This window comes from Thunnus albacares, chromosome 13 (genome assembly GCF_914725855.1).
Source record: "Thunnus albacares chromosome 13, fThuAlb1.1, whole genome shotgun sequence".
Taxonomy (NCBI): Eukaryota; Metazoa; Chordata; class Actinopteri; order Scombriformes; family Scombridae; genus Thunnus; species Thunnus albacares.
In genome coordinates, this window is record NC_058118.1 from 29,051,288 (window position 1) to 29,074,275 (window position 22,988).

The 22,988-nt window shown below is 37.3% G+C and overlaps 1 protein-coding gene across 17 annotated transcripts in view; it reads left to right on the forward strand.

Annotated features, from left to right (window-relative positions):
* The window catches only part of ncam1a (neural cell adhesion molecule 1a), a 272,147-nt gene that overhangs the window by 241,608 nt on the left and 7,551 nt on the right, over window positions 1–22,988 (forward strand). For 12 of the 17 annotated variants that reach the window (XM_044370543.1, XM_044370539.1, XM_044370540.1 and 9 more), the window contains 3 exons: window positions 699–823; window positions 2,364–2,544; window positions 21,751–21,958. In XM_044370543.1, coding sequence (XP_044226478.1) covers window positions 699–823; window positions 2,364–2,544; window positions 21,751–21,958 — 514 coding nt within the window. Of the gene's footprint in view, window positions 1–698; window positions 824–2,363; window positions 2,545–8,080; window positions 9,797–21,750; window positions 21,959–22,988 lie in introns of those variants that run through there. The other 5 variants (XM_044370552.1, XM_044370554.1, XM_044370553.1 and 2 more) reach the window with 1 other exon arrangement.

The following is a 22,988-nucleotide window of genomic DNA, read 5'->3' on the forward strand; positions in this document are numbered from 1 at the left end:
GGTATCCAGCTCTCATAATATATCCATACCTCTGTTCCCCCATGCTGCCTTAAAGTGATATTCCACCCCAAATCTATATTTGATGTTCAAATATTCACTTACTGTAGGCTTGCCTGTAGAAAGTGTAGTTACATTATCATCATCAGAGCAGAGTGACTGTGGTCAGCTCATGTTGGTTCCAATATGTCCTCTTATCTAAACAGTAATAGATGTTCTCAATGCCTTTAAAAATGAGCCATATTAGTGTTTTCTGATCTGACACCCACATGGGCAGGATAACATAATTTGTCAGTGCCTTCTAAAACCATTACAAATCACCATTTGAAAAATGATTCATTTCTGATTGGATTTAAAGAGGTCATTGTCTGTGACAGCGTGAAAACTCTTAATAACCTTACCCAGCCTTAATAACACTAGTTAAAAGTCCTCTGATTGCCATACTTGTAACAATTTGATGAAAAACATCATAAAACAGCACCACATTCAGGTGTTTGATAGGTAGAACTGGCAATCAATTCCTACAGTTAAACTGCCACTCAGTTTTAGCTTAGCTGACCCTGAAGACACAGACATACTTGAACACAGGACGAAAGTTAGAGGCCCAGTTGGTTGCTTGTGTTTAGAAGCTAAGGACGGTGTTCATGCAACAGCCAGTTTTTATGTTAACTAACCATAACCCTGTGGTTTGTCCTGTGTAGGGGAACCAAGTGCCCCCAAACTAGAGGTCAAGGTCCAAAACAGGGGCAATTCTCTTAAGGTCAACTGGATCAAGCAAGATGATGGCGGTTCCCCCATTAAACATTACCTGGTCAGATACAAGGCTGTGAGTATACTGAGCAAGGAGGTAACTTGGTACCACTTTGCTGTTTTCAATTTTGTTCAATTCATGAACACTACCACATTTCTGCTTAAAATAATAGAGTTTAGAACCACTGTTGGACATCACAGTCAAATAAAACCAACCCCTTTAAAAACAAACATCCTTGTAAATGTGTGAAAGGAATGCCAACAACTCCCATGAATCTTTTCATGAAAGCTAATTTTTGTACCTTGTTAAATAAAAATGTTTTCCCCAAGTGACCAAAGTGTACTTAAAAAAGAAAGGAAAACAAGAGCATAATAAATGTACTTCTCAGAACTCATCTGTCAGATTCGAAGGTATGAGATAACTGCTACTATACCACAAATATTGCATACATTGTGTGAATAACAGCTCTGGAGTTGTTCGCGGTCACCGATAGAGCTAGAGTAACATTCTCACCCTGCTTTTATTTCTTGTACTAAGACACTTCTGTTTTTATTGCACAGAGACAACATTGAATTGATGTCCTCATCTAACGCTTGGTTAGACAGCAAACATTACAAATTCTCAAAATGCTGGAGATTTTCTTTTACAACCAAAATACAGTAATCTTCTCAGGCAGCAGTTGGCCTGTTTAAATCTAACTGCACCTTTAACTTCATACTTTAACCCTTTCATGCATGAATTATGATAACCTCAGTCAGGATTTTTTTCCTAAGTGTTTTTATTCCTCTTTAGGCATGAAAAACACATTTTTACAAGGAGTTTGTCCAACTTAGAGGACAGATGATTAATCCCAACATAAAATCAAAACTTGGAAATTTTAACAATTGTATTACTCCTTAGTTGTTACTTGATGTTACAAAATTTTATTTACCTGCAAAATTTTATTACCTACAAAATTTTATTTATCTTCTATAGTCTATTACTATAGAAGGATTGGCAAGATAGATTCCTGAGCTGTGGAGCATTCCCGGCCGGCAGGCAGCCATCTTGGTTTTGAGAAATTTGTGCTGCACTTACAAAGGCTGGCCAATGGATGGCAGTGTATGGGATAACACACTAGAGTCCACTGTGCACTAGAGTCCACTGTTGCACATCACACACCACTGTGTGTGATGTGCAACTATACCATTAAAACCTATGCATATATAAGAAAACGGCTTTTGAATAGCTGTCCACTGTAGTGGCCACTATGCATGAAAGGGTTAAAGTACTGCTCAATAACCAATCAGATTTACCTTCCTTAAGTAATGATTTTTACTCCTTTAGGAACTACATAGTAGGATTATTGGCAAATGTTATATATAGTAGATTATTTCCCATTTTACATGATTCCTGTGAAAAAAAAAAGGTTCTACAAATTCAGTCATCTGAACCATGATAATCTTTGGTAAAACAAGTGAAACTAAAAAAAAACAACACTGTAAACCCTCTAACTGTTCAGCTTGTGAAGTTATCAAAGAACACTGCACTCCACACGCAGCTTGAGAAATGGAAAAAGTCATTCTCAAATAATCTAAAATGACCCTTTCCTCTATTCTCTATATTGCTTTCTCAGAAGCATGTATCTGACTGGAAACCGGAGATCCGCCTTCCTCATGGCAGTGAGTATGTGGTTTTGAGTGGCCTGGACTGGAATACAGAGTATGAGGTTCGTGTGGTGGCAGAGAATCAGCAGGGCAAGTCTGAGCCAGGAATCCTCTCCTTTCGAACAGCTACAGAGCCCACTACCATCCCAGGTACTATTCCTATCATCCCACCTCTAGCATCAACACACACCAGCCACAGTGCACAAAGGCTTCCACCGTGACCAGAAAGGCTCTATTATTTGGATCCTAGACTAATACCAGGTGCTTATTCAAAGCTCGTTGGCTACAAGGTCTGACATGAATCATCCTCTCTGTCTGTCATATTGGGGGAGATGTACTGTTTTTTACTCTCCTTATTGGTTCAGTTCATAACAAAGTGGAAATACATGGCACAATCCCTACTGAAGTTAAAATCAATTGTAATATTGTGGCCTATACAATAAGTTTGAAATGACGGGAGTCAGCACAGTCTCACAAAACTATGTAAAATAAGCACTAATTGAAATGCAAATGAGGTGTCACAGACATGAATAATGTGAAGAATATTTTTTTCTCCAGCATGACATTTTTATCACATGAAAAGTTTAATTAATGAATACATTTAGAAACGTAAGCCCTTGTTTAGGATTTTGATTAGATTAAGGTTTGTTTCAGGGAACTGAACTAAAACATTTCGAACAGCTGCGTTTACATGCGCGCTATTATAGATGAGCTGTGGCTAATGAGATGTTGGCATGAGAGTAGGTACTTATAAGACTGTAGGATTATTATTCTTATTCCGTTGCTATGGAGCAGATAGCAATGAGACATCCCTCTACAGTACTTTACAATTACAGAGGTTATATGCAGAATCGAATATGAAAATAGTATGTTTTGCAGAGACAGACTCATAGCGCTTGGTAGCTCCATTTGAGGCACATGAATGCTGCTTGTAGTCTAAGGAGTGTTCATAAATGACAAAAACAGTGGAAGAGACTGAGTGAATTGTCTTATTAGAATCAACTTTATGTACAGTGTGTATACATGCAAGGAATTTGTTGTTTTCAGTACTATACTGTACAGGAAGATACACAAAGACATGCAGCTACACAAAAGTATATTTTACATACAGTATGTTTTCATTTAGTAGTTAGGTTGCCATATGTGCGTCAATAGTTGGTGAATAGTCAGATAAAGCTATGTGATAATTTGATGAAAAAGGGTGTAGTAAAGTTTATGGTACAACCAAACCCCAAACTCAAGTCTGCATGACTACTGACTGGTCTTGATGCCAGGTGATCTTTGTATAGTAGCTCAGTACTGTAGCAAGCAGTTTTAGGTGCTTGTTATTTTGTACATTTGATTAAAGTCTAAATTATAGTATTATGATTTTAATATGCAGCTGTTATGTCAAGGCATTAGGTGGGTTGTAGTCCAATACTCTATACTCTACTGTGTGGAAATATTTATCATATTTGTTGGGTCCGACCTGTCCCTGTTGGCAATGCCGTTCTAGGATTTTTGAATTCAGTTTTAAAATAGCAACACTGACAACAACAAAAAACGTTCATGTCAGTAAAAATACACAAGCTGTGACTTGAAGCAGGCTCACCTGATGTTAATATTTATTTTACCCCTTGGCCTGGACTGTCTGTCTTTCTACTGTTAATGCCAACCTTCTGCTTGTTTCCAGTTATGTCTCCCTCACCTAATAGTTTCCACTTGGAGAAATACATTTTTCAGTTTTTTTTCATGCACAGAGCCCCTTATTTGCATTTTAAAACACTCACTTCACAAAATTTCAGAGGCCAGGCTGCATAAGATAAACAATAACTATTGAATCCATATGAGGAACAGAAGACTATTCATTCCTCTTCCTTGCTGCTCTACTGGTGCAGATATAACAAAGCATCATGACAGTAGTGTCTATAAGGCAGCCGTTGCTGCTCAGGTTCAGTGAGCAATAAAGTCGGAGCAGGTATCAGTCAGACCAGGAGGACTTTGTCCAGTTAATACCAAATCCCTGTCTACCCCGGTGGTCACGGTCAGCCTTTTCTCTGTTGTTGTGTTGTGTATAAGATGCATTTTTTAACTTGGGCTGCCTCCCCATCGCACTGTACCTGGCTTATAAAATAGTTGAAACATCTGTACACAACTGTTTTTTCTTTCTACTGAAAAAGACCTAAATCTTTCTCTCTGTATCATCCTGTCTTTCTTCTATCCATACCTTCAGTTTCAGGGCTTTCTTGCCTGCCCTCTTCTTCCTTCTCAAGAGTTCTTCATAGCTTCAACCATATTTCCATTTAACTGTCAAGTAAGCATCAAGGAATCCAATAAAATGACTCTAATATTACAAACTAGATTTGAAGAAAATTAATGTGTCCTACATGCCAGAAACACATAAGGAAGAAATGAGAGCATAATTCCTCAAAATTGATTAGTTCTGGGAATTCATAATGTTTACCATTATCTCATGCTTTCAAAGCTAAGTAATTATCCACAATATTCTAGAAACAATGTATTATTGATATTTTAGTGTACCGATGTAAAGACAAGAGAAAGACAAGAACAAAAATAAACATACAATTAGAATAGCTGAAAGAAAGACATGCAATAAATTACCCTGGTAAAATTACAACACATTCCCAATTTCTCAACAAAGCCCTAAATCCCAAAACTAATCTGTGGTTGACAATAGTCCTCAACAAGTGGATGATTTACTCTTGCTTGATTAATGTAAAAACTAGCTGTTTTTGGAAATTACTCAGCCTTTTTGAAAAATAAACAGTATATTTATTCTGTTTATATTTATATATCTTCAGTAAGAACACTTTGGCTTGGGGCTGAAAGGCACTGAAAAGGTAGCATTGTCAGAAAGTACTGAAAGATAAACTTCAATAATTGTTTTGTTTTTTCATGGGATTTCTTCAGAGTAAGATAAATAAGCAATAATAATCATTAGACAATATAGATATTGTTGTTTTTTTTCCTTTTACCAATTTGGAATGAACAGTTCCCATAGGTGAAGTAGTGGCAGACAGAGACAGTGTAGATAGACCAACTGGTAGAACATGATCCCTCACTGGCTTCCCGCCAGTAAACATTGACAGTTGTGTTTCATGGAGCGCCAAGCCAGAAGGCCCACTGACGGGGATTGAGGCTGGTTCTCTACAGCTGTTGTTAAAAACTTTCTTGGATTCTTTTTGGGTTTTTTTTCCCAATTTTATAAACTCCTTCATTTTTCCATATTCTCTTATACTTTTATTCTTTCTCTCAGCCTCTATCTTTCACTTCCACTGCCAGGTTTAGTGGGTCTCACATTTCAGGGCCTGTGACTGACCTGAATATACAATGTGTGGCCTAGTTAGGTGGGGATGCAGCCCTTACACTATTTGCATGGTGCCACTTACAGCTGGATTAATTTTGTCTGTACTTTACTGGAGACCCTAAAAAGCAATTGCTGCCAGTGCATGGCACATAAAGAAACCAGTTATTTTCTTCTTCATGCGCTTGCTGGGCACCAGCCATATAGCAGTGGGAGGTTTGGATCACTTAAGAAATTACCAGACTAACTTCACATGGGTTCCATCCAAATCAGTCCCCATTTAATTTATATTTTTTTGTTTTTTACTTCCAATTTGCTACAGTGGTTTTTTTTTGTCTTCACTTCGAGGCACGTGGGAAATTGCTGAAGGTTATTTTTAGCTAGAACATCTGCATCAGTAGGTTTCACAGCTGTTCTTGATAATGTTGACTTAAAACAGCTGCTCTTTTATAAATATATACTGGCTCTATGCGCTAAATTGGCACTGCAATACAAATTGTGAATGCAGGGTTGATCCAAGGTTAAGTGTCAATCTGTTTAAATTGGTTTTGTTTTTTCATTTTTCAAACACGTGCTCAGAAAGCAGTCACACACGCAAAATGCTACAAAAACATATTGATCCAAGTGGTTTAATTGCATTTTAGAATGCATCAGAATCCCTAAAAACATCCTAGTTGTAAGTCAACTTTCTTTTCATCAAAAACCTTGATATAATTTGGCTTGTGTAATTTTCTCTGCAGGTACAGCTGGGCAGCATTTGCATGTCACAGACTTACCAAAGAAAGGTAAATGCTGTCCAGCTGTGGCGGGATAAAACATCATCATAATTCTCATAGTGTTGTTCCAAATAAACACAGCCTTTGTAAATTTGGTGATACAGATATAAAAGTGGCAGGTGTTAACAACTGATCCATCCAAATCTCCCCAGCTAAGGTTGACATTGGAGTAAAACTACAAAAAAAAAAAAAAAAAAACAGCTATTAACTTTTGCAGTTTTGATAACATGAGATCATGCATTCATCCATGTCATGGACGTGACTTTCATTACCAGCTTCTGTTGTGGATGTGTGGTTTTTGCATGGGCCATTCTCCCTGCCATGACCAGTGGTGTAGTTGTAGCTTCAGGAGTGGCTCAACTGCGATTATTGTCCCGCCCTCTCCTTGTTACATGTGTGCACATTCACACCAACCATCTTGTCTGGTGAAGTACTCTTATATAGTAGTAGACATCTTAGTGCTTGTATCACTGGAAAAAAACAGGTGTTTGCTTTTTTTGTTACATCCATAAAATGTGCATATTTTAGAAGATGACTGGCTTTTTCAAACCAGTCTTTTAGAAATGTAATCTTCTACTTAATTTGTAGGAAACGTAATACGTCTGGATTACATCAGCATCACGAGCAAACGTTTCTAATGAATGTATCTGCAAAGTTGCTAAAGCATAACTTGCAATGCACCTAATTTATGAGTATAATGCTGTTATTTTGTCAATAATATGCTGCAGCAGCAAACCAATCCAGCATCACTATTCTACAGGCTAATGAGGGAGCTGCTGATTGGATACTGAATTGATTGTTTTTTCGTCAGTCAATATACCAGCCGTTGGGTCTTGCTGTTTAAGAGACACATAACAAAATCTAGAGGCCCTACTGTGTCCATAATTTTTTCCATTAATGACCTGATGGTTGAATTAATGAGGCTTTTATCAGGCACTTGAAGTGTAGGAATATACTTGGGTTTACTTCACATTACACCACTGGCCATTATTAATGAGAGATAATAGCCTGACTCTTGTGGATGTGTTCTCGCATCCAGGTTGTCATCTATCTTATCCAAAACTCTGCTACCGATCAGCACCATGGCTGATTAAATACTCCCTTTGTTTATACTGAACTTTAAAGCAGAGATGTTGGACTGTGGTGTATGTGTGTGTGAAATTTCTCCCTTTATGTTTTCACTCCCCATTACCTTAATTTCTGTGACCTTCCATCCATGCCTGCCATGAACCACGTGTCATTTGCTGTGCTACTAACATGCTATGACTTCTTTTTACGTTGATCCTCTAACTTAGACTTCCTTTTTTATTCCTCAGTTCGGTCTCTAATAACCTTCCACACTTGTATTTCTGTATTTCTGACCTATTTTTCTATCTCTCTCCCTCTTTTCCCTCTTTCTCACCTGCTTCCCTTCTCTCCGTGTCCTCTTCCTGTATCCATGTGTGATCTTCTCGGGCACCTATGGACCATGACATTGTCATACACACAAATTTCTTTCTCTGTGTTTTTTTTTTTATTATTATTATTATTTGTTTTTCTTGTCACACTTTATTGCTATGGATATTAAACTATATATTTGTCGCCTGTGGTTGGTCAATAACCTCAGCTACCCTCGGTTGCCGATGTGTGACGTACAGTCTGGCAGCTCTTCTGCTGTCAATGCTGACTGTGCTCTGGCTCGCATAAACTAATTTCATTCAAGGAGAAAGGATAGTCTGAGCCTATAAAATCCTTTGGCCTGACTCCTTTGCTTTCTATGCCTTTTGACCCTTGTGCAGCCACACACAAGATAAAAAAAAGAGTCACATTGGTTTCATGATGTTATTACAGGGTGCTCAGTACTTGCATCATTCTCAAATTTTGGGGGATTTAAATTCTCATAATATTTTGTTTTCATCTGTTTTCATGTTGTATATGAATAGAATCAGAAAGGGAAATTTTAGAGGGTTTTGTCAATGTTACAAGTTGGACTTGGGTGCTCTATTGGGATATAATGTAGACAAAGTATATTCACTTTGTTTTAAATACGTTAGTAACACATTCATAATGCCTTAATGCTATCTTAAGAGGAGTGATAAATGGAATAATTCCCTTACACTGTTTGATTGTGTCTACAATGTTCTGACCGGAAATGGCAATTGTAAAGAGACTTTTATTTTGGAATTTATTGCCTATTAAACAGACACATCATTCCACTGTCACATCACAGATGACATAAAAGCATGAACACTGCATGAAAGCTGGCACAAGGCATGATCCAGTATTCATGAATGCTATGCAGCTGCTTTGAAGCTCCCCAGTCAAGCATTATGAATGTGTTAACCAGGTGATGAGTAAAAAAATGTGCCTAATTTCTCTTTTTTAGATACAAGCTTGAAATATCCCATTGTACAAAATGAGGAAAGATAACATTTCCATAGAAATTTAATATTGGTTATGGTCAGAGTATTCATTCTTCAAGGCACTTTCTTAATTCTCGTCAGTTTCAGATACATTGTTATGTAAACGCCTTTTCAGGATAGGACAGAGAGTTGTGCAGAGATGTTTTGTGACAAAGTGTACATACTCTTTTCAGAATGAAATATAAGAAATCAGCTGTTATTTTGACGATCCATGTTCTCTTTTTACCTGAAAGCAGAGAAATGTCTGGAACACACAAATGCAACAGCTGTTAAACACTAAATTCACTCATTTTCAATAATGTGACATTATTTTATTCTTTGAGACATTTTTGTAAGTACATATCAGTGTGTTTCCGTGTAATCATTGTAGGGTTGAAATAAATTGTGTTTCTTTTTTCTTTCATGAAAGTAATGGCTCTCTGAAGCTACAGTATAGCAGCTAAACATGCTAAGATGTGTGACGCAGTGCTGACTTTTTCTGACTGTTCGTGGCCTGGATTGTGAAGCTGATTTTAGCCTTTTTCTCTGGAGCTTTAACAAAATGTCTGTATTCTTTATTCAGTGTTGCATTATTCCACACACAACTGTAACATCCAGATGTTGAAAAATAGAAGCCTGGCTGTAGCATTATGGGAAAAGATACAATAGGCATTTTGAACAAAAATGAACAAATGGAGAACAGTTTACAACATATAGAGGCTTTGCAATCATGCATTACTATTTTTTGTGAAGCTAAAACTAGTAATTGTAGCTTTCGAACTCTAAACTAGCTGAGCTTCTTTTACTTGATTTGTTTTTGTATAAAGGTTTTCTTGTCAAAAAAAGTTGAAACATGGGGTTTCCATACTGTCCGTATTCTTAAATTTGTATCAACTGTTGGCTAATAAAAATGTGAACACCATAATAAAGATTGTTAGCGACAAAACAACTACACTGTTGAGATCTATGAAAATCTCATGGGAACTTTTTCAATGTTAATGAAAACATCAGTAGTATATCTGTTACAATGAGGAAGTGTTCAAGTTGAAAACACAATTACATCAGTAGATACACTTTTAGGTTGTAATATGGACTGTTTGTTATCATGTTCCAGCCTTTTGAATGATGAAATAAACCCACTATGCAAAAATACATGGTTGGACAGAAGCTAATCCAGAAGTTATGTAGATAAAAATAATTTGTTACCAAATGTAGATTACTGTTAGGCTACATGATGTATTTTTAAGCTAGCTAACTAACTATCCAGCAGTCTAATTCGGCACAAATCAGATGTGTAGCAGCAACATGACAGTGATTGCTAGCTAAGCAGATTCCAGCTAGCTAACAACATTATTTAAGCATGAAATCAACATACTAAATGTTCCCAGTCAAAACAGCACAGAAATGTGATTACTATAAATGCCATAGCAACATGTCCTCCAAACTAAACAACAAAATGTGTTTAGTTTGGAAGTTTTAGTTGAGTTTTCTGATCTGATGATCCAAAAAGTGACCACAGTTACAAAAAGATTCGTATTAGTGCTTTCTGATCTGACAGGGAATTGCTTTTCCATCAGCTCTACAAAACTTTGGTTACAAAATACTCTAATTAATGTCAATTTCAGGGTGAAAAAGCTTAGATAAAGCAACTGCACATGACCTGCCCAGTACCAAACAACAGACAAAGTTAGCAACTAGCTGGTTAACATAGAGAGCAGGTTGTGGTCATGGTTAACAGAAACCAACTCTGAACTGATTGGGAATACAGTGTTTTCCAATGTTGAAGTCACACTCTATGTCGACCCATCCATCCACTCTAATGTCCTCCCTTTGAGGTTGCGTGGCTCTATCACAACATCAGTTCTACTTTTGCTCCTGACTGCGCCACTAGACTCCATTTTAGTTGTTATTCTTAGGCATTTGATCAAACGACTGACACTGTTGTTTTTCTTGAGTCTTGTTATTAAGGTAGCCAAGCAGTCAATTAAAAAAAAATTAAAAGGTTATTTTTAAAAGCTGTGTACAATAGTTACAATCCTCAAATATGGCCATCAGCAGAGTGTAATTTACTCAAAGCCCTCTAAATAGTTTCCATTTGTTCAAACAATTGTTTCACACTCTGCTATACGATGTATTAAAGTCCTGCAGTAATGAGAGGTGAGGGGATGCAATGCATAAATGAACTCAACAACAGCCATGATCAACAACAATTGGTGAATGGTGATTGTTTTCCCAGCCTCGGTAATGAAAACACTCGATAGCCTGCATTATAGTACCCAGTGATGAATACACAACTGTTTCTTTCTGGGGCAGACAAAACCTCATCGTTGATTCACCAGAAGTTTCAGCTCACTGTTGCCCAAAACTGTAAGTTACTCCAAATGATAATGGTACAGATGAGCCGGTGTTTAAGATGGTTATGAGAAGACTGATATTTAAATGAACACACTCTTTTAGTATCAATGACTTTCATGTCTTTTAGCCATCTGTTCTTTTCTGGTGTTTCAGCATGATGTTGAAATACAGGCAATATAGAATCATTCACTATCTTACAAAAATTGAAGATGTTTTGTTGTCATTTGCCTATCAAGGACGCTCTAATTGGTTTTAAGTGGTAGGCTTAAAAACTGATCATACAACATACCTGACCTGAAGATCTCATATGAAGTATGAGTGTTTAGCAAAGAGCACTTCAATTCCAAACAAGCAAATGTGAAAAGTTTTATTCGCAACTTTTGAAGAGGGTTTCAGAAGGGCTGCTCAGGTGAATGTAGCTCAAGAGGCACTCTGCCTCTTACTTAGAAACAACATAAAGCTTGTTTTCTTGCTTAAACCAAATATGCCTAAATGTAGAAAAACAATATGTGTTTCCTGTTTCCCCAAAACACGAATGAGAAGACATACAAGAAATAAGACGTGAATTACATTGGCAAAGACAAAAAGTAGATGTGTTTTATTCCTTTTGGTAGTTTCCTTTGAGTAGTTCTCATCTTGGAAACATGACTTTCACGCCTACCTTCCTTACTGTCTTAGGACTTCTTTCATTTTATTGTCCCTGGCACCAATGTTTACTCTCAACTAAGTTCTGGCAGAAGGATAATAAGAGTTTATGACACCCTTGAGGTGTACTTTGTCACTTGTAGGTCCCTCCTGTTGTTCATCAGCAGCTACTGAGTAATGATAGTGCTTATCCGTGCTGAATGATTTTCATTTCTGCTAATCAGGTTATTCATCTAAGTGTGTGCATCAGACGCACTTGCATTGCATATAAAAAGAATATTTCTCTTCTCTGAAGCAATATATGCAGGCACCCATTGCATACAGATTACAATTAGAGCTGCTGTGCTGTTATTGTTCAGGAAATTCACTCTTTGCATAGCCAAAAAATATTTTCTCATTTTGTTAGTTTTATGTAATTAATGAGATGTTTATGTAGATAGAAACTGGGAAATGAAATGACAAGTTGAATTTATTCCTTAAAGGTGCAGTGTGTAGGATTTAGTGGCATCTAGTGGTGAGGTTGCAGATTGCAACAGACTGAATACACCCCCCGCCAAGCATATAAGAGAATCTACGATGGCCATGAAGCTTTCTAGAGCTGTTTGGTTTGTCTGTTCTGTGCTACTGTAGAAACATGGTGGGCTCCGTGGAAGAGGACCCATGATTCTTATTTTCAGGTGATTATACACTAATTAAAACATACTTATGAATATTACATTTCATTTCTGCCAAGTCAGTTCTGCTAGATGCCACTAACTTCTGTTTATTTTATTTATTTATTTATTTGTTTGTTTATTTAACAGGGACAGTGCACATTATTAAACATTGCTGTGAATGCGCCAGAGTTAGCCAAGAGGCTATTTTTCATCTGTAGGCCTGGGACAGATGTTACAGAGTCACTCTAAAAACAGAATATGAAAATGAGATTGAAATTACAAAGTTACTGAGGTCATTTATAAGCATGCGGAACAATCAATAAAATGAAGAAAGAAGAACATATATAATATTAATAAAAAATATCATTCAGGACATCCTTAAAACAACACAGAGACTCATGATACAAGATATGCAAGACAATAAATACATGAAGATATTAATGTTAATAGAAAAGTGGATTGAATAAAACCACATTGAGCTGCATTGTTAGACGCTAATTAGAACATGCAAAGCAGAAGCACACATACAAAAAGAATGCACAGTATGTAAAATACATAAATTAGTCTGACACAATAAAAGCAAAACCACAATAAGACATGCATGCAGGTACAGGAAGGCAGACTGGCAGTAGCAAGATAGCAAGATAGCGACAGGTGACAATAGACAGCAAGGGAAGTTCAGCATAGACAGACTGAGGACAGCAAGGTGCGACTAAGTAATCATTTCTTGTCTTGTCCAGTTCTCTGATAGTTGCTGAGATGGGTTCCACTCTAGTGCAGCCATAATAGAGAATGTAGACTGACTGAAAGTACTTTTTCTGAGTGGAATGATGCAATCCCCTCTTGCTGCACCTCTTATGAACCCATATGCAGTTGTTCTTATGTTGACAAACTGTCTACACACTGCACCTTTAATCTGTAAATGTTCCTCCACTGTCTCTGATGTATTTTATCATCTTAATTCATCATTTACAACATGGCTTTTTAATTTACAGAAGACAACATGTTGTTTTTGTTTTGTAAACAGACGAAAATTTAAAGGTGACCTATTATGCTTTTCCTTATTTTCAGTCATATATGTTATGTTACAATATCGGATGTTCATATTAGACGTGGCCAACGTGTCAAATAATGAGGTAAACGGTCCGGGTATCATCAGATAATTCGTTATTAATTTGTAATTCAAAAACCCAAAAATGGTAAATATGTTATTTGTTTGAAAAAAAAAACCGGAAAGCCGTTTTGGTGTCAGAAACAAATAACGAAAAACCAATCAAAACCGGCCCGTTTTTGGTTTTTGCCAATTTGTTTTATCGTTATTCCTTTTTGGATTGAATATCGAGCAGGTTTGCGGACATCAAGCCAATTTGTTTTTACGTTTGAAACAGAAAACGGAAGTCACATGGTTTTTTCCTTTTTTCATTTTAAACCAAAAACGAAAAATGAAATCATGTGATCTATTCCTTTTTTGTTTCCCAATGAAAATCCAGAAAACCAAATTCAAAAGGCCATTCAATTTTGGTTTAGAAATCAAGTATTTTTGTCAGTTTTGTACGATAGCGGAAGCGGCTACATTAGCCTACCCATGATCCTCAGCGACCGTTGCTATGGTGAAGACGCCAGCGACAGCCTTAACATGTAGTCAGTGTAACATTATGTAGTACCGCAGATTATCGGTTACGATCAGGATCAACGTACTTTACTGTACATTGAACTGTAAAGAAAATAATGTATGCTATGGACAAAGAAACAAAGTGTATGAAATATATGGTGATGAGAGAATAAATTAAACATAAATAATTAATAAATAATTACATGATGTAACAGTGGAGGTTGAATAAAATGCACAATCTAAAGTCCAGTTTGATGAAAATTACGAAAGTGAAAGTGTAGGGCTTAAATGAGGGATGTGACATGTAAAGGTCAGTTTTATAACCCCGTCTTCATCCCATTTACACACACGCGCGGCTGTTGCTGGCGTCTTCACCATAGGTCGCCGAGGATCATGGGTAAGCTAATGTAGCCGCTTCCACTATCGTACAAAACTGACAAAAGTACTTGATTTCTAAACCAAAATTGAACGGTCTTTTGAATTTGGTTTCCTGGATTTTCGTTGGGAAACAAAAAAAGGAATAGACTTCCATTTTTGGTTTTTGGTTTAAAATGAAAAAAGGAAAAACCCATGTGACTGCCGTTGTTGGTTTCAAACGTAAAAACAAATTGGCTTGATGTCCGCAGACCTGCTCGATATTCAATCCAAAAAGGAATAACGATAAAACGAATCGGCAAAAACCAAAAACGGGCCGGGTTTAATTGGTTTTTCGTTATTTGATTCTGACACCAAAAACATTTTTTTTTGTTTTTTGTTTTGAAACAAATAACAGATTTACCATTTTTTGGTTTTTAAATTACAAATGAATAATAATGATGATACCCGGACCGACCATAAATGTATGTGGAAGTAATCTCTGTGAGACTGCTCCGAACGCTCAATTTCGAATGGTTTTTTCTACTTTCAGCCTGAGCTGATGTCGGCTCGTAACGGATTTCTTTATATGGTCATCTGCTCTGCAAACAGCGCACGAGTTCACTGCTCCGCTTCGCTATCATTATGGCATTTTTCCATTGGGGTAGTCACACCAAGCCATGACTCGAGTGGAGCTAGCATGCTGTGAGTGGATTTCCATTTAACAGCACTGCAAAGTAAAATAAGTAGTTTACCTAGTTGGATGTGTGCTGGTCATCTGCAGCTCTTCATCAAACATCATCATCACTGTAGCTGTTTCTGCTTGTATCATTCCTCCCTGCATTATTTCTAACTGATCCGCTGAACAAATAACTCCAAATATGTCCATATGTTGTTGTGTCGACTAGTTTTTTTGGTAAGAAACACCTCTCATTTCCTGTAAATTCTTCACAATAAAAGTCTCCTGTTATTTAGTCATTCAAAAGCTTTTGATTTGAAGCAGCAAAGCAGGAAATGTTGGGTTTGCAACTTAACATGACTCTGATATGGTTGTCCCACAGCAGGCTTCAGAAAAGCTGGCCAATCAGAACAGAGTGGGCTCATCGGGAGGCAGGCTTTAAAGAGACAGGAGCTAAAACAGCCTGTTACAAGAAGGCTGAACTAAAAGCCTGCATAAAGGGCCAGTATAAGATAAATAAAGAGGTTTTTTAAACTGTGAATCATTTTAATATTCTATCTCTGACTGAAGAATTTTGTATTTTAGGAAAGGCATAAACAGTCAGAAACGCAAGAGTAGTCATCTCTGTTTAACAATATTGTCACTCTGTATTAAATTAGATATATTATAAAGTTGTTGTTTTTTTTTGCTAATGCTTCCTCTACTCCCGGAAAATGAGTCAGCAATTCATATTTTTCATGCCAGTAAACACATCAATCTGTAGGGCCTGATGCCTCAGTGGAAATCTGCATTTAAATGCTTGAAAACCAATCCAGCCACATACACACTCCTTCCTGCATGAAGAGTTCCCAAAGATCTTAATCAGTCAGAGAGGGAGTCAGTTGTCAGCATTACTCAGCTTCCTTGTGCCCAAAAAGAAAACAGAATTTGAGCTTCATATTATTCCAGTGGTGGTGCAGTGCCACACAGTGGCAGAGCTGAAAAAAGAATCTGATCCAAACATGTGATCTATTGAACAATGAGGCCTGCCTAGAATATGAATTACAATAGACAGTGAAATGTTAACATTTATGGGTCTATTTACAGTTCTTGTTAGTTGTTTTTATATAGTTATTAACCTCTTAAAACTCTTGTTTTCCCTCTTAAATTTTCCAGATGAATTTATAAACTGTACAAGACTTACACTCACTGAAATATTCATTTTTTTGTTACCTGTGAATTTAGATGTTTTCCTAGTAGACTCAGAAATTTACACCATAATATCAAGTCAGATTTATTTGTTACCCAATATCATGAATCCCAAATTCGCCTGAAGGGGTTTTACAATCTGTACAGCATACAAAACCTTGTATCCTTAGAAACAAGAGTCCTGATGGGTACTTAAGATCACATGCTAGTCGCTGGACAGCTGTTAAAGATTCAAGGTGTGTCCCAATTCTATAGACATACTTATTCTAAGCAGATATTGAGTATGGAGTGTTTTCAAACCAGAAAAATCACAGAATTAAGTGTGCTCAAAAAAAACACTCAAGTATGCATACCAAGAAAGATGCAATGCAATGCAGAAAGCAGTGAAGCTTTAATGAGCTTTAATGAGTCTCTGCAGTCTCGTTGGTAATCTAGTCCAGATTTGACAGGTCTAAATATAGAAGTTTTTGATCTAAATGTGGTCTTGATGAAGAAATATCAGTGAAATCGCCCTTTTTTCTCTGCTCTAAATAAAGGTTTCACAAATCTGAAAGTGGGTTTAAACAGTTTTAAGGCTTTTGCTACAATGCCTAACAGTTTTTCATAAGTGTAAAGGGTAAAAAAAAAAAGAGAATCAGCCGCTATCATTATTTATGTTTCCCTTTGTTCTCTCAGGCAACTGCCTGCTTCAACTGTGTCAGTGATCAAACCAAACAGCCAATCAAAGGTCACGGTCGGTATTTTAAGTGACCGATCAAAGGAGCGGGCTGTATGCAGTTGCGAGCACGTAAGGAGGGTCGAGTGCGTGCTCGTCACAGACCCATCCTTGTGGGACCGCATTTGTGCACGTGGAGCAGAAATGCTCCCTCGCCAGGATGGTTTTCCACTTTCTTTGCACTTGTATCACGTGCACACACCTGGTTTTTATGTGCGTGGATTTTGAGACTAATTAAACACTCCTTATTGCACTGCACCCATTGACTCTATATAAAGATGGACATCATGACAGCTCCCCAAAAGAGTCTCTGGCTCCAAATGACATCACGCAAGCAAGATCTCAGCTCCTAGAAAGGAGATATTTTGGCTTCACTTTTGCATAGCAGTAGGAAGAGGAGACGCGTCGTCCATATTTATACAGTCAGTGACTTCACCAAACATACTGTGGGTTTAAACATGCACAACAAGCATTTGTAAAGATTGAGCCAACTGTAGGTATGACAAGAGTTTTAGAGGTTAAATAAGAAAATCTGTATGTTCAATGTTTAAATTATGAATCCCAATTGGTAGCCACTATTTGAATGCACCATCCAATGCTATAATGATATGTAAATTAACTGCCAATATAAGGTTGTTTGTTTTTATCAATGCACTGGTGCACAAGTCTGGCCGATTGACCAATTATTGATGTCTCAGGAATGTGTCGTTTTTTGGTGAAATTGAGGCATATCACATGCAGTTTGTTCTCCTCAGTCTCTCTGGGAGCTAGCTCAGTACTGTACCTGACAAGCCTGTAAAGAGAACTGTTTGTGTAGTCCATCCTGACATGTAGATCTGTGCTCTCTCCCTCAGTGGGAACACTCGGTGTAAAAACCCCCCTCAGCTCTGAATACATGCCACATGATTTATTGTGCCTGTTAAAATGCAAATGAGGCGATGGGCAGAGGAAAAACAAGTGTTGTCTGTAACACAGTAGTCACCTATAAGTATACAGAGCTGTGGCACACTCTGCTATTTTGATTACAGCCTTTAGAGAAAATTAAGGATTGCATATTTCTGCAGCCGAGGCTAGGGAGACGGTGAATTTAAATTAAATGTCTAGATCGACTATATCTGTCTTACAAGTGCAGTAAACGCAAACATAAGATGTTTGAGATGCATAGAAACTAATTTAAAAAGAAACATAATCAATCACTGCGAAGTCTGTGCCACAGTGGCTGTCTGCAAGATTTTAACAAGTGTAGTAGTGCAAAATCATGTATCAGCATCTACAGGAGGAAGTCTGCATTTCAAAACTTAATATGTGTCAACAAAACTGTCCCACTTCAATGTCCCGGAGGCCTTTATTTGCCTACATTTGTGTCAGTTACTTGGTTAACTGTATGTTCAGGAACTCATAAAGTCTGTAAAAAATGTGGTAAATATGTCACATAAACTGGGCCAATGAAAAAGTCACCACAGGACATAAAAAGAGCCTGTACATGTTCATAACTACATTGGCTGTTTAGATCATTAACAAATAGTATGAGAGGAATGAAAGTTATATAGATATATTTACTCTTAATAACATATATACATGTAGCGAAATATTAAGGTCACCCTGTTTAATTGGATAAATCTATGATATAAAGAGAGTGTAAAATAAGTAATCAAAAACATTTAAAAGGTTTTACAGGAAAATAGATGGAATTTGACATATAAATACTCAAAAATAGTTATTGACATGTGACAGATACTAAAATATAGCAGAATCATTAACACAAGGACATATGATTAAAACTTGGAAAATGTAGTTTTTATATCATTGAGTAATCACTCTGCTGAACTGGTATCTCTCCCTCTTCTGTGATAAATCCTTCCTCATGTGATCTATCAACAGTGTAAAATGGCTCTGCATCAGCTCTAGAAACAAGTGCACATAAATTCTGAGGGACTGACACTAAATCCTGATGTTTATGGTTGATGGTTTAGATGAGAGTATGTTGTAGCTGAGGGAAATATATCAATGTCTACATCTGGCCGGTTAACTGTGGATGGAATGGACCCAAAGAAAAGGTCATCACCTATAGTCTTTTCAAACAGTGTGAATGTGTTTTATGTTCATTTTTACTTGAAGCTTTAGGGTATGATGAGGATATTATACTTTACATATGGTCTGTGGTAGAGAACTGCAAAACAAACAGTTTCCTGCTCCTTATCCCCTTCTTCGGAGACGTGGATGTAATCAGTTTAAACTCACACATGGTGTTCAGACTGTGCTTATGTTCTCCTCAGACAGTGTGATGAGCTCTACAGACACTGGCGAGTGACAGCTACAGTCTTTACCGCCTGAAGCAGAACCTCACTAACCTTTCCTCAGGGATCTCAGCACATGTCAATCGAAGAAAGACTTTATTTTAATCGTGTTTTATTGGCTTCTGAAAAGACTGTCTGGGAAGTGTGGTGGGGCTTTGTTAAATAATATTTGTAATCCTTTTATACAAACATTTGTGAATTGATTAGTTAAATACAATCAAGCGATGGCTCGTGAAATTTAAAAAATGATTTAAGGCAAAGTGTGGTGATAAAATATTGTACACAAATATAAGTGTGACGTAACACATTGATTATTGAAGGGACATTTTTAAGCTGCAGCCAGTTCCACTTTGAAAATCATACTGGAGCTGCCCACCGCTACTCAAAGACTGAAAAGGTACCCAGTAGCACAATGTGGGTAAGTTGAAAAAGGTTCAGCTTTGATGCAAATGTCCTCTGATGCACGTGAGCAACATCCTGGTGACAACCGATCGCACTTATCTTAATTTCCTCATGAAACAGAACCACCGTCACGGTCAACAGCTTCACAAATCTCTGCAATATATATTTAATAAACTATAGAGGCTTTAATAAGAAAAATGACTCAAAGTTCTTTGTTGTGCACCTTCATAGCACCAATGAGAAAAAATAACTTCCTGATCAGAGCTGACATGACAAGCCCGTAAGCTTTAGACTCGAGGGAGACGAGAGACTGCACGCCTCTTTGTATCTGTATGTGTGAACACAGCATTAGCCATGGAGGCTGCCACTGTATTTAATCCCCTGTTTAGTAGTCCTACTGATCAGATTGTATATAACCAGATTTGTCAGTGTCACTGAGTATTAACATTTTGGGGTCAATGCATCATTTAGTGCTCTGAGTCAGTGTAAGAAAGCACTGTGCCACAAATGTCCGTCCTGTTTGAAGTATTGTGGAACATAAATTTGAGTTCTGGTAAGTAGTGTTTTGTCCGTTTGAAGTGACAATCTTGCCCCACGTTAAAACAGTTTTTTTGACAGTTGAATTATTGTCATCAAGGCTCTTACAAAAATGAATAATGAACAAGTAAATCATAGATAGACTTGTGTTTATGTCCATTGATGATACAAGCATCATTTTCACAAGTTTTGCCAGTTTCAAGCTTTACCAGAGACTCATTTTTTTTAAAAAGCTATGATTAACCATTTAGAAGAAGAAGAGTGTTTTTCCTTAAAATCCTCTGATGGCTGATTTTTCCCGAAATGCACTTGCAGTTTGCATCCAAATATTGAAAATTTGATTACTATTTATTAGCCCGGCTTTGTAGAAATGTCATCTAATGCCAAAACAAATGATGAGAACTAAGAAATGCAAATCTGTAATGCCTGAAGTGCTTTGGAGCTCCAAATCCTGTTTATTCTGTCCTGTCAATAAGCTTCATGTGCATTTGTTCATGTGGAATAGTCTGTGGGGAAAAATAACCTGCATTTGCACTTTGCCCTCAAAGTAGAATTATAAATGTGATGAATCCCTGCATACTCTGAGATAAACAGCTGCTAACCCTTTAGCCCTTTAACCTTTACATTCCCTGAGAATTTTTTGGGGGCAGCTGAATAGCTTAACCATATTAGTAATTTAATTTTTAATAAACCTCTGGAAAGAGCAGCAGCAGCAGCACCAACAGGTCAGAGGTGTCAATGATCGGTGAAATATCTCAACATCTGTGAGATGGAATGGCACAAAATTTGCAGATGATGTATCGTCAGGACCAGCTGTTTGAAATTTACTACTGGATGGATTGAAATTTTGGTACATAACTATATTTTTTAATGTCTCAGAACATGTCACAAGCCTATTATAAAAGTGAGCCATGTGACAAACAAAAAGGTAGGCATTGAAGGGTTATAGTACTACAGTGTAATATAATATTTGGTTTGTATATAGTATACTATCACCCACCTCACCCAAAGAATCTAATATAGAACCGTAGCTGTGTTTAGATCCAGTTTGTCGTCACGTAATGATTTAGATGTGTTGCTTTTTCAGGTTTGGATTTTCTGTGATTGTGTGTGAAATTAAACACCTCAAGTGTATCAGCCATAATGACTTTCAAGAGTAAATATCAATATTGTGTTTCAGCACACGAGTTTCCTGGTGGCTCTGGCATGATTTGTCTCCAAATTCCCCCTAAACAGAAAGACACACTTGAGGTCTTGACAACTGAAACCTGAAGCAATGTATTAAAAGCTTGACTGCATTCCTCATCCTCTCTCCCTCTCTCTCTTTTTCTAACTTTCTTTCTATCCCCTCTCCTTCATGTTAAACCCTTTCCTCTTTTCTATCTCCTCTCCCTCCCCTTTCTTTCCTGTCTGTTTGCTTGCGTGTTCCCTTCTCTCTCTGTCACTGCCCTTTAGGTGCCGTGGACGGTGGCTCAGGCTTGGGTACCGGAGCCATCGTAGGCATCCTCATCGTCGTCTTTTTCCTACTGTTGGTGGGCATTGACGTCACCTGCTACTTCCTCAACAAGTGCGGACTCCTCATGTGCATCGCTGTCAACTTCTGTGGGAAGACTGGCCCAGGTGCCAAGAGCAAGGACATTGAGGAGGGCAAGGCAGCATTCACGTAAGTGAACATAATCTTTGGCCCAGAAAAGATTTGCTCATCGTGACCGAGAGTGACCGAGAATTATTAGTTTTCAAAAAAGCTCAGATAAACCAACCGTACACTACCTGACCAGCTCCAGAGAACATAGAGAGAACAAGTTAGTGAATATCTGGTGAACATGTAGCAGCTTAAGAGCCCATTACATTTATCAAGAGTTGGAGTCGACCAGCATCAATTCCAAATAAAAGCTAACGTTGCTCTGTGTCTGGATGAATGTGTAAAACAAATTGCTTGTTAACATATATGATATATATGTAAGATATATAAATATATTATTTATATAAGACATATGTTTACAGCATTGTCCAACTGTTCCCAAGTGGCCAAAATAAATAAATAAATAAAAACAAATAAATGTAGCCGACAGCATGTTAAAATTCATAGATTGAAATTGTCACAGGTTGATTTTCTACTGACAACAGTAGTGCAAAGCAAGATTTAACAGTGAAATATTTAGAACTGTATTAACAGATTACTCTTATAAATGTCTAATTGTGTTGAAATGCAGTTATTGCACGTTAGCCTTTGATCCAAAATTCTGTTCAATATATTGAACTGCAACAAATAAATATTTCAACTAGACAACTCACATGAAACAGATTGTTGAGAGTGAATCGTGGTTTGTAAAAAGAGGTGATATTTGGCAACTCACATCTAAACATGTCACTCCCAGCAAGCAAACGCTTTAAAGTTCAGCACAATCACAGAGCAGGAAGTGATGATAACAGACAAGCCCTCAGGGGGAAAACCTACAATCAGACCCTGCAGGTGGAGGATGAGGAGGATCAAATGTTGGTGAGAATGAGAAAATGAGAGTTTTTTGACAGCTTAAAGGACTATACAGTACCAATGTTTGTGCATGTTTTATCTCACATCTTACATTGCTACCAATCACCAGAATTATCCTTTAAATAGATTTTCCTATCACATGGCTGAGGTGGTTGGTCATGTATCACAGATGTAGATTATGTCACTGTGTACTGTATGT